The 11,523-nt window shown below is 58.9% G+C and overlaps 1 protein-coding gene and 1 long non-coding RNA gene across 2 annotated transcripts; one reads left to right on the top strand and one right to left on the bottom strand.

Annotated features, from left to right (window-relative positions):
* On the top strand, positions 1–8,554 carry CYP26C1 (cytochrome P450 family 26 subfamily C member 1). Its single transcript, XM_012766044.2, has 6 exons — positions 1–676; positions 1,240–1,464; positions 1,957–2,232; positions 3,615–3,773; positions 5,738–6,067; positions 7,871–8,554. The coding sequence occupies exons 1-6, from the start codon at positions 473–475 to the stop codon at positions 8,246–8,248; spliced, it is 1,572 nt and encodes a 523-aa protein (XP_012621498.1). The 5' UTR covers positions 1–472; the 3' UTR covers positions 8,249–8,554.
* A 2,178-nt stretch (positions 8,555–10,732) lies between these two features.
* LOC142875637 (uncharacterized) lies at positions 10,733–11,523 on the bottom strand. Its single transcript, XR_012922946.1, has 2 exons — positions 11,122–11,523; positions 10,733–10,989 (listed from the first exon to the last, which is right to left on the bottom strand). It is a non-coding gene; the product is annotated as an uncharacterized LOC142875637 (long non-coding RNA).

Here is an 11,523-nt window from a genome sequence, read left to right as displayed (position 1 = left end):
AGGGTTAAATGACTGGAGGAGAGAGAGGTGGGGCGGGGGTCTGCAGCCTTGGTTAGGGCAGCCCAGGTTGGCAACACCGGTGAGTTGCTCCTCTCTTTGCCCTTCCTCGCTGCTTCATCCAAAGAGTGCTAGTCCCAGGGGGAGGTGGGAGGTGCCCGCGGGTGCCGGGCCTGGAGCGTTCCTAAGGCAGCCGGCACCCCCGAGAGGGACTGGCATTTGGGCCCTGGATCCGGGAAAATGTCCTGAGTGCGCCGGCCTCGAGGAAGGTGTGTTCTCTAAAGGCGCACGGTCACTGCCACCTTCACTGCCAGTTTGTTTTTAGAGCGGAGTTCTTGTCCACGTTTATAAATCTGCGGCTTGGCCCCCAAGCCCCAGGCCCTTTCCGGACCCAACAGGTGAGCACTGCACTGCTCGCGCCCCAGGTCTTGCGTCCCCTGCGCACTGTGAGCTGCCTGGCCCCAGCGGGCTCGTCATGTTCCCCTGGGGACTGAGCTGCGTGCCAGTGCTGGGGGCGGCAGGCACTGCTCTCCTGTGCGCCGGCCTGCTGCTCAGCCTGGCACAGCACCTCTGGACCCTGCGCTGGACGCTGAGCCGGGACCGGGCCTCCGCCCTGCCCCTGCCCAAGGGCTCCATGGGCTGGCCCTTCTTCGGTGAAACGCTGCACTGGCTAGTTCAGGTGAGCAGTCCATCGTCCCCCGGACCCTTAACATGGCCCTTCTTCCCGGGCTCCCACCGGACCGTCTTCGTTCGCAATGCCCCTGGGGTTCTTAGCCTGCCCCTTCCCGTCGCCCACAACCCCGAGGAGCCCGCACAACTCTCACCTTTGCCTAGCTACTCTCTGCTCCCTCGAAGGGACCTCACATCACCATCACCGGAGTTCTACCCAGAGCAACTTAAACTCGTCCCGACACCACGCAGGGGTTTTAGGAAGGGATCTGAGGAGCGTGTATCTCTATGTCCTGCAAGTAGAATCAGGAGCCAGGAGCGCGTCTCAGCCGTGGGCCCTCGGGTTCTCACATCCCAGTTGTGATCCTCAGTTTCTGCATCTCACCAGTGGGAACAGGAGCATCTACATTCCCACAGAGTATTTGAGGAGGCCCATTTAGGACCGTGTTTTGTAAAGAGTAAAGCGCCAGCCTAAGGCAGGGAGCTGTGACCAGGGCGCAGTTGGGCGGTCTCGGTCAGAGCCGGGGCCAGGCCCACAGGCTGCGGCTCTCATCGCCCGCCTCGCTCTCGTAGGGCTCGCGCTTCCACAGTTCCCGCCGGGAGCGCTATGGGACCGTGTTCAAGACGCACCTGCTGGGCAGGCCGGTGATCCGCGTGAGCGGCGCGGAGAACGTGCGCACCATCCTGCTGGGCGAGCACCGCCTGGTGCGCAGCCAGTGGCCGCAGAGCGCGCACATCCTGCTGGGCGCGCACACGCTGCTGGGCTCGGTTGGCGAGCCACACCGGCGGCGGCGCAAGGTGAGTAGAAACCCGGGAATGGGGCGTGGGAATGTCAGGCTGCTAATCCTGGGCATCTGCCGTGCGCCAGACTGAGGCCAGGTGTTGGGTACACTGTGAACCCGACCAGGATCTCTGGCTAACGAGCGGGTGGCCTTGGGCCAGGTCCCTTACCTGCTCCAGCTTCGGTTTATATAGACCAAGACCGGGCTAAAAGGTCCTTTCAGCTCCGATCTTCTGCGATTGTGATACCAGAAGCGCTGGAGATTCTGACCTAGACAGGCGTTGGGGAGACTTCCCGGAGGACATGGCAACTGGAGCCTGGATGGATGGGAGGGACCGTGTACATCAGGACAGAACTAGGGGAAATGGCTAGAGCAAACGGCAGCAAGTTTAAGTCTGAGTGCCTTAGCTGAGGAGGAAGTGACCGGAACTAGCCCTCTGGCTACTCCGGAATCGCCAAGCAGAGGACGCCCGATTGTGACCAGCGCCGTTCACACGCGCTCCCCGCAGGTGCTGGCGCGCGTGTTCAGCCGCGCGGCGCTGGAGCGCTACGTGCCGCGCCTGCAGGGGGCGCTGCGGCGCGAGGTGCGCTCCTGGTGCGCCGCGGGAGGGCCGGTCTCCGTCTACAACGCCACCAAGGCGCTCACCTTCCGCATGGCCGCGCGCATCCTCCTGGGGCTGCGGCTGGACGAGGCGCAGTGCGCCACTCTGGCCCGGACCTTCGAGCAGCTCGTGGAGAACCTCTTCTCGCTGCCCCTGGACGTGCCCTTCAGCGGCCTGCGCAAGGTACTGCCGCCTCTGCCCCACCTTCCTCTCTTCCAGACCGAGACGGGGCGCCCCTGGCGCACCGTGCGCGTCACCTCTACTGGGGGATCCAGGCGCGGCCCAGGATGGGGAGCCTGCGTGGTGTGGCGGTGGGCCCCAGGAGTGGCCTCTGTCCTGGCCCCCTAGTGTGACCCAGGGCGGCCCACATACCCTCTCTGGGTCGCGCCTGACGGGACGCGCTCCAGCCTCAGCAAACGCCGGCTGCCCGAGTTTGGGTCTCGGTGGCAGGCGTCCCGCCAGGCGGTCTGGCCCCTTCCCGGAGCGGCGCCTCCTGGCCAGGTCTCCATCGCCCCCTCGGAAACCGGTCGGCTGCGGACCGGGCGGGAGCGCGAGGGCCCCAGACACGCCCGGCCCCGCCCGGCGCCAGCCCGGACCGAGAGGGGTGGGCGCCGGCTCCCCGCCCCGGCCCTGGGCCCGCTAGTTTCCGGATCAGAGAACCGCTGCCTCTACAGACTTCAGAGCTACCGGAGGGATCCAGAGAGCAACTAGGAGGTCCCACCCTTCCTTCCTCTCCCCGTCCTGGCACTTGTCACGGTGCGATTCCCTGGTTTTCAGTCACTTTAATAAAAATAATAAATATGTATAAAGGGTCACGCTATGGGCTGATCGCCTTAGATACATTTTCTGACTTACTCTTCACAGCCTGCAAAGTGTTCTTCTCATTTTATTGACAAGACTGAGGCTTAGAGGTCAAATGACTGACCCAAGATCACACAGCTAGTGGGGGCAGAGAGAGGATTTGAACTCAATCTCCTCTGGCTACAAAACTCAAGTGCTGCATTACAACGTTCCCCCAGGGGGATGCGTTGGCTAAGCTTATTCTCTGACTCTGGGGAGGTGCCCCAGCCCTCTTGCCGGTCCCCTCCCAAGGCTAACGCTCAGAACATGCAATAGTGTCCTCTAAGTCAGAGCTTTCCTGGGTGCATCAAGGAGCCGGTTCCCCTCTGCATGGGTGCCCACTGCCCCAGCCTCGGCCCAGTGTGGGCAAAAGGCGGGGAGTTGACCCCAGCCCTACTGGGCTCTGTGCCAGGCGTAGGCACTGACAGCTGTGTGACTCTGGGCAATCGCTGGACCCCTCTGAGCCTCAGCAGCCCCCCATCGGTATGACAGTAACTGTCTGCCTTGCCTCAGAGGGGGCTTGTGATGATCAAGACAGAACGATGTTGGTGGACAGCGGACAAATTCCTGACTATTTATTGAGCCCTGCTCTGTGCGGAGCTAAGCCAGGAGACTGTGAACACCGCGATCTCAGCAGAGCCAGAGCTGGAAAGGCTTTCAGGGTAGGTGGCCACACCTGGCTCCCAAGCACTGCTGTCCCACCTCCCTTCTTTCCTGCACATCAGGGCATCCGGGCGAGGGACCAGCTGCATCAGCACCTGGAGGAGGCCATTGCTGAGAAGCTTCATGAGGATAAAAAGGCTTCGGAGCCAGGCGACGCCCTGGATCTCATCATTCAGAGCACCAGGGAGCTGGGCCAGGAGCTGTCAGTGCAGGAGCTGAAGGTAGGTGGCAGGAGGCCTCTCCTTCTCCCTCATTTGCATTCGCATATGCTGCATCCCTGGAGCCACACCCTGATTGGCTGCACTGGCACTCCTAGGGTGAAGGGAAACAGGTGACCTGGGTCCCAGTCATGACTCAGCCACACCCACTAGCTGTGTGATCTTGGGCCCCTCCAGTCCTTCTCAGCAGGAGTGCTGACGGTTTGAATCTTAGGCACACCCTCCCCTCCCTCACTGGTTTCTGGCCACAAACAGCTCTGCTCGCCACCTCCCAGCCCCCTTTCTTTGTCACCCTCGCCTTTGCCTCTGCTGTCCCCCTACCTAGGAAACCCTCTTCATTCCTTTTCTTCTACACTCTCTAAGGGGTCAGGATCAAACTCCACATCCTCAAAGCTCTTTTCCTCCCCAAACCAACACTGTTCCTCCATGAGCTGCCTCGGCACTCAGCCCCGCCGCCTGTCTGCTCTGCTAATGCAGGTTTCCTGCAGGATTAGGGTGGCTCCCACGACCACACAGCACATGCAGTGGGGGGAAGGAGGGAAGCCTTGCAATGGCCCCCAGGACCTGCTGGAGAACCCAAAAAGGAATGGCAAGGCTTGGGGGGAGTGAAAGAGAGAGGGGAAGACCTCAGTCTTCTGTGAGGAGCTCCCATCCTTTCTCTGGGCCTCAGTTTCCCACTTTTCACCAGCCAGCCCCTGAAGCCTTAGTTTCTTTGCTGAGAATGGAACTAATCTCTGTAATCTCTACCCTGACTTCTGGGTGGTTGCAAAGTCCAGGAGAGTTGGGGGGGGCAGGTAGAAGAGAACAAGCAATGGGCTTGTGAGTTCTGGAGGAGGCTGGTGGGCAGGAACAGTTCTGGGCTTGAAGGGGAGTGGTGACAGGACTGGGGAGGGGGTGGCAAGGCCCTCCAGGTTCTCAGGAATCTTCAGTTCTGGCTTGGGTGTCAGGGGCAGGCCAGGCTGGGTGGGCCTGGCCAGGGAGGGTGTTGGGGCTCTGGGGTCTCCAATCCAGTTCCCTATCCTGCCCAGGGTGGAGGGAGCAGGCAGCCTCCAACCAGGTCAGTCATTCCACAAATACTGTTAGGTACCTATTTGGTGCCAGGCTCCATGCTGGGACTGGAGATCCAGTGTCGAGCAAAACACAGCTCCTGTCCTTGAGTTCAGGAGAGGAGGGTACACATTCATCCTGTGACAGTGGGAGTCAGTGTATAAATACAAACTGTTGGTGCTGCCAGGAAGGAAGACACGGGGTTTAGGATTTGGGAGGGCAGAGGCAGTCAGTGAGGACTGAGGATGGGAGGATGAAGCCACCAGTCCCCTCTTCTGCCCATCTTGGGCAGAGCAGTCCAGGAAAAGATTTGGTGACTCATGGGGACCACTCCAGTAAGGGAGGATGGTCATCATGCTGGCTTTGTTGGGAGGCTGGTGCTGCTGCAACAGGTGCCTTCATCTGCTCCACTGAGGCCGTTGTCAGGAGCCCAGCTGGGGTTGAGGCAGTACCACCAGGTGGTTAGGAGCACTGCACTCTGAGCCCGACTGCTGGGACTGCTAGCTGTAGGGACCTTGAGCACCTCTCAGAGCCTCAGTTTCCAACCCTGTAAAACGAAAGCAGTAATTGTGCCTCACAGGGTTGAGGTGAGAATCGAATGAGTTAATAAACTTAAAGCAGTAAGAACAGCTCACAGAATAAGTTTCCAGCATTAACTCTGGGAAACCCTGCAAGGCAGGTGGATAGATCCTAATTTTGCCTGTTATTATATGTGACTTTCCCAAGTGGCAGACTTGGACTTTAGTCGACTTCAGGATTCGCTCCTGTAGCCACGACGGTAGCACATCCCTGATCCCTGGCCTTTACGCAATAGTGACTTTGGGCCCTCTCGAGCCTCCGGGTGGGCCATCGGGCACAGGACCCGAGGCCCCTGGCGACCCCGAGGACCTAGACTCAGCGCCGCCCGGGCTGTCTTGCAGGAGTCGGCTGTGGAGCTCCTCTTCGCCGCCTTCTTCACCACGGCCAGCGCCAGCACCTCCCTGGTCCTGCTGCTACTGCAGCATCCGGCAGTCATCACCAAGATCCGGCAGGAGCTGGTGGCGCAGGGGCTGGGGCGCGCGTGCGGGTGCGCGCCCGGGGCCGCTGGGGCGGTCGCGGGATCCTGGCCCGACTGCGGCTGCGAGCCGGACCTCAGCCTCGCGGCGCTGGGCCGCCTGCGCTACGTCGATTGCGTGGTCAAGGAGGTGCTGCGCCTCCTGCCGCCGGTGTCCGGCGGCTACCGCACCGCGCTGCGCACCTTCGAGCTCGACGTAAGTGCGCCGCGCCTGCTGCCCGCCCCGCGGTCCAGATGGAGAGCAAATAGCGCCCTCAGTGTGTCCTGCGCTCCGCTCCTCTAGCCCCTCACAAGGTCGAGGAACCGATCGCTGTTACCTTTCCAGGGCCTGGCTAAGGCGGGATTCCAAGGAAAGGCGGCCATTACAATATAGGGTTGAGTTTCTTCATGGTCTGATCAGGCTGGCTTGGGCTGGGCAAGGTTAGGGTCTAGACCTGGCTCCATCTCTGTAGGACCATAGGCCTCAGTTTACCCTCTGGAAGAAAGTTGTTTGGGTCCTTTCCGGCTTTGACACTTCAGATGGGGCTGGGGCTGTGCGACAGAGAGGCGCCCTCGCCCTGCTGAACTGAGGGTGTGTGCTTGAATAAGGTGTCGCTGTAGTCCCCGGAGCACCAATCCGCGTGGCTGCAGGACTCCAGGCAAAGAGTGGGCACCTCCTTCCACGCGGAACATCTGTGGCGGGGTAGAGGGGGCACAGGAGCTGGGGCTTCTGCCCTTGAGGAGCTGAGCTCCAAGTGGCTAGGGAGGGGGGCCAGGACTGACAGCCTCATTCTATACCGTGATGTGAAGAAAAGAGTGATCTCTAGTGCTGGGTGACACCAAAACATTTTGGGAGCTCTTATTTGAACTGGAGCAGTGAACAGTTAGGATGGGGAGAGCTTGCCACAGAGAGAGAACAGCCCAGACAAAGGTGGGTATTTAGAAGTCTCTTGGATACTGAATCTGGAGTTAGGGCTTCTTTGGCAGGCGTTGGGGTGCCCTGCAAGATCTTAGGGAAAAAAGGAGGGGAGCACAGAGCTGGGGAAGTGAGCACAGGACAGGGAGGGGTCTTAGGCACCCTGCAGTTCACAGATGGGAAAACTGAAGTCTAGGGAAGGAGAGAGAGGAGAGAGAGGGAGGGGGGGAGGGAGGGAGAGAGAGAGAGAGAGAGAGAGAGAGAGAGAGAGAGAGAGAGAGAGAGAGAGAGAGAGAGAGAGAGAGAGAGAGAGAGAGAGAGAAAGCTCCTTGGATATTTCAAGCTGTTCTGTTCCCCTGGTTAGAAACTGTGACCCACCCTGGAACCTCTTGAGACAGGTAGCAGTGTAGTTAGGCAGTTGGAAGGCGCATCAAAAAGTGAAGTGGTTGAAAAAGCTGGGAGTGAGCAAAGGGGATATGAAAGCTGCCTTCCAGCATTTTAAGGACCTACCAGTTTAATTCTCATGGGTCCCTTCTTAAACTGTGGCTACCAAATGTGAACATTATTGCCCAGCTGATTGGTGGGGAGGATGGGAAGGTTTTGGTTCAAGGCAAAGAGCTTTACAACAGAGCTTACTTATAGGAATGGGAGTCTCTGTCCTTTGCCTTTTTTCCAGCTCAGGCAGCTGGGAGGTACAGGTCTAGAATTTAGGTCTCCTGATGTAATGTCAGAAGGAAAAAGAAAGACAAAAACAAACACAGGAACATAAATAATAGATTCCATTTACTGAACACTGATATGTGCCAGACCCTTCATTTGAATCCTCACAACAAAGTGGGCATTTTTGTTCTCATTAAAATGAGAACAATTTCGATTAAGAAACTGAGACTCAGAGAATAAATATGTAGCCCAAGATCCAGCAGGTCATACAGCTCACTTTGAAGGAGCTAAGATTGGAACGCAGAGCTTTCTCCTGGCTTAGGGATGAGTCGCGCGTTCCTTGCCTGTTTTTGGAAGCCTGTCTGACGCGCTGGGGTGGACGGTCCGTTCGGGCCGGGTTTCTAGGTAGCTCGTGGTCAGGCTGGTCTTCTCCCCTCCCCGCAGGGCTACCAGATCCCCAAGGGCTGGAGCGTGATGTACAGCATCCGGGACACGCACGAGACGGCTGCGGTGTACTGCAGCCCTCCGGAGAGCTTCGACCCCGAGCGCTTTGGCTCGGCGCGCGACGATGCGCGGAGCGCTTCCAGCCGCTTCCATTACATCCCGTTCGGGGGCGGCGCGCGCAGCTGCCTCGGCCAGGAGCTGGCGCAGGCTGTGCTCCAGCTGCTGGCGGTGGAGCTGGTGCGCACCGCACGCTGGGAGCTGGCCACACCCGCCTTCCCTGCCATGCAGACCGTGCCCATCGTGCACCCAGTGGACGGGCTGCGCCTCTTTTTCCACCGGCTCGCGCCTTCGGCTGCGGGAGATGGGCTATGCCTCTGACTTGCTGCGTTGCGGGACACGGCTTGGCCGGTGGCTGCGACGCGCGGGCAGCGCCACCCACCTGCGGCTCCCTAGTGTGGCTTCGCGCACCCACTCGCTCATTCACTCACTCAACTAGCGTTCACCAAACGCCTCTCTGTGCCAGACTGGAGGGAGGAGAAGCTCGAGCCGCAGCAGCTGAGCCGGAGAAGTGCCCAGGCCGGTGGGAATGTGCCTCCTGCCCTCTGCACCCAGAGGAGGGAAGGTCGTGGGCCAGGTCTCTTAAGCCCTTCCCAGGATATCCAAGCAGGGATGGAGGGAACAGATCTGCACTAGGTTACTCGGTGTCACCTTCCCGGGGGCCAATGCCAGGAGGGTGCGTGGATCGGATCCGGGGCCGCGGGGGAGGGGAGATTGCACCTTGCAGATTGTGCCAGAGACACCTGCAACCCTTTCAAAGAAGTAGAGACGGAGGCGCGTCCCTGGCCTGGCTTTGGGCCATGGGAAGACACGTGGAGCAGGGTCCCACCGGAAGTTCCTCAGACAGCTGGCCTCGGGCTTCGTGCGCCATGGCCACTCTGCCCATCTCAGCGGAAACTGGGAACAATGGGCGCTTCCAGGGCTCTAAACCGCTCAACACCACCGGATTCTGCTGGCGACTTCTAAAAGAAAAATTCTTACTTCAAGAACGCATTTAATCTTCCCATTTATACAGGAGAGAATAGGCACACCAACATGTCTCTAAGGCTGGATTATTTTCATGGGAGGCTAAGACATAATCAGAGAGATCTGGGATATTTGTACCAAAAACAGGAAGGCCACGAAATAAAGTTTTCTCCCAGTGGTTGAGCGAGGAGGCCGGGGGTTAGCTAGGCAACTGTTCCCTGGTGGGGAGGCCTGGGGTGGAGGGTGGGGAGGCCTGGGAAGGACCCATCCCACGGTGTACCCAGAGAGGGGCTGGGAGCTGGGCAGCCTGAGGCCCGGGCTCTCAGGACTTCCCTCCTGAGCACAGGCCCGAAAGCCAGCAGGGCTGTGGGACCACAGGGGGTTACTGCCTCAGCATCCTCTATCACAGGGAGAGACTGAGGAGCCAGCAAGGGGAATGACTCCCCTGAGGAGCCAGCCATAGGCTCCTGGACTCCCCAGCCAGTGCTCTCCTCCTTCCCATCACTTAACTCCTCTGCCCCAAACCTCTGCACCTGTGGCCACCATGCAAGATGCAGCCCTTTTGCCTCCTTTTCATAATGATCCCTAGCTTGACTTGAGGACTCTCTCAGCCTTCCAATACAGAGGTTCCCACTGGTGTTTAAACCAGAGCCCAAAGCTTCCACCATCACTTCCAACAGCCCACTTCAATCTGCCACCCGTCTTCTGATGGTCAGGACAGCTGCCCATGATGGGTGAGCCAGGAAAATCGCTGCCTAGGCCCAAGCTGACCCCTTAGTGAACCAGAAGGAAGCCAGTGCCCTCCTGACCTTATGCTTAAGGTGGATCCCAAAGCCAGAAGGAAAGAGGGATGTAGCAGCCGTGTGCAGCAGGGAGGGTAGCTCAAGAGTGCAGTGGACCTTTCCAAGCTGGGCTGACCCCGCCATAATCACCACACAAGACAATTCGTCACCCATTGCCAGTGGTAGGGTGGGTGCCAGACCCTGAGCTTGGCAAAGGTGGCAGGATGTGGGCCTGCCCTCAGGGTGCTCTTGAAAAACCACCCAGAGGACAGCCTATCGGGAGAAGATCGCGTTGGGTGAGGAGGAGGACCTGGGTTTCAGGCTTGATTGTGAATTAGTGAAAGGGGAGAGATGTGGGGTGTGGCCTCAGAAGCAAGGACAGTGGAGCTGGGTCCAGGAAGACCGGGTTTACCAGCTCTGGGGTCTACCAGCTCTGGGCCAGCCCTGGAGGGGTGGCTCCAACTTTAATTGATTGATAGATCGCATTCAGTAATTTCAAGGAATATCTGAGCTCCAGTTTCAGTAGCTGCAGGTTCTCTGGAGAAGGAGCAGAGGAGGTTCTTGCCCCCTGAGACTTGATACTCTGGGGAAGGAGGCAGACAAGGCTGTAAATAAAATAAAACAGGCCTGTGACACAGGGTGCCTGAGGCTGAAGTTGGCTGGGTGGGTGGGGGAAACTTCTCTGAGCAGGTGACATTCGACTTTGGCAGGAACCAGCCAGCTGTGCTCTGGGGGCGGGGTGCCCCAAGCTGGGGAAGAGGCAAGTATGGGCCCCTAAGACAGGAATGAGTGTTCAAGAAATAGAAGAAAGTGTTGTGAAAGGAGGAAAGTGGAGGAGTGCTTCCAGGTCCCTGGTTCATCTGACCCCAGTGTACTCATGGGTCACCACCCCTCCCCACCAGCAAACAATACCACTCCCCACCCCACCCCCAGGCTTTAGCAATAGGGAGGCTGTTTCGTAAACATCTCGGAAACATTTTGTTTTCAGTGAACCAACTCCCCCTGCCCGCCCACCACCACCCAAGAAAGCTTGGCGAGGTTCCTAGATCAAAGTTCTCATTGGGCTGGTAATTTATTGACCCCCTTTCCCCTTTCAAGATGTTTTTTAATGATCTTTCACTCTCATATTTAATCCTTTCCTGCTGGACGCCCCCGCCAGACGCCCTCGCGGGTCTCCATGGGGAGATAGATTTTTTTTAAAAAATTTCCCCTGTGGCCATTTCCAGAGCGCAGGCCCTGCTCATCCTGTGACCCGGCGCGCGCTGAACTTGGCGAGGTGGCCCCGCAGAGTTCACTCGGATGTCACGGTCCGGCCTGCAGGGGTCACAGGCGGGTCAGGCCGGAGGATTGGGAACGGGCCCCAGGTCACGCCCCCGCTCGCCAGCTCTGCACACCGGCCGGAGGCGCTGTCCAGAAAGGGGCGGGCTCGGGGTTTCTGAGAATTACCTCCAGCGCGATTCGCCCGGGATCCTGCCGGTGGCCCGAGGTTGGCTCGCACAGTTTATAGTCACCAAAGCGTTAGAAGACATGACAGTGGGAGACTCTGAAACCCTGCCCAAAGCCTTTGAAACGCTGGGCAGCGCTATGGGGAAACGCTGACTCCCCGAAACCCAAAATCCGCACTGTGCCGACCCCGGGTTGCAGCGTTGTTGGAACTATGCGGGTCTCTAACACCCCCGCAGATTGTTTCCTGGCCCCTTGGGGCTTGGCGACCCCTGGCAGGGCAACTTTTCGCCAGCTCTCAGGATCAAAGAGTTTTCCATCTCCAAGGGAGGGTCTCCAAGGCTTTTGCAAGAACCAGTGTTCGGTTCTAAAACACGTGCGTCCCTCTGTTTCGTTTCCGGCGCT

The sequence above is a fragment of the Microcebus murinus genome, chromosome 14 (assembly GCF_040939455.1).
Source record: "Microcebus murinus isolate Inina chromosome 14, M.murinus_Inina_mat1.0, whole genome shotgun sequence".
Lineage (NCBI taxonomy): Eukaryota > Metazoa > Chordata > Mammalia > Primates > Cheirogaleidae > Microcebus > Microcebus murinus.
The sequence above is the reverse complement of the archived record's forward strand: the minus strand, read 5'-3'. Positions and strand labels throughout refer to the sequence as shown.

Coding starts and splice junctions, on each gene's coding strand:
- CYP26C1 (XM_012766044.2), top strand. CDS start 473: ATGTTCCCCTGGGGACTGAGCTGCGTGCCAGTGCTGGGGGCGGCAGGC. Junction 677..1,239: donor CGCTGCACTGGCTAGTTCAG/GTGAGCAGTCCA, acceptor TCGCTCTCGTAG/GGCTCGCGCTTCCACAGTTC. Junction 1,465..1,956: donor CACACCGGCGGCGGCGCAAG/GTGAGTAGAAAC, acceptor CGCTCCCCGCAG/GTGCTGGCGCGCGTGTTCAG.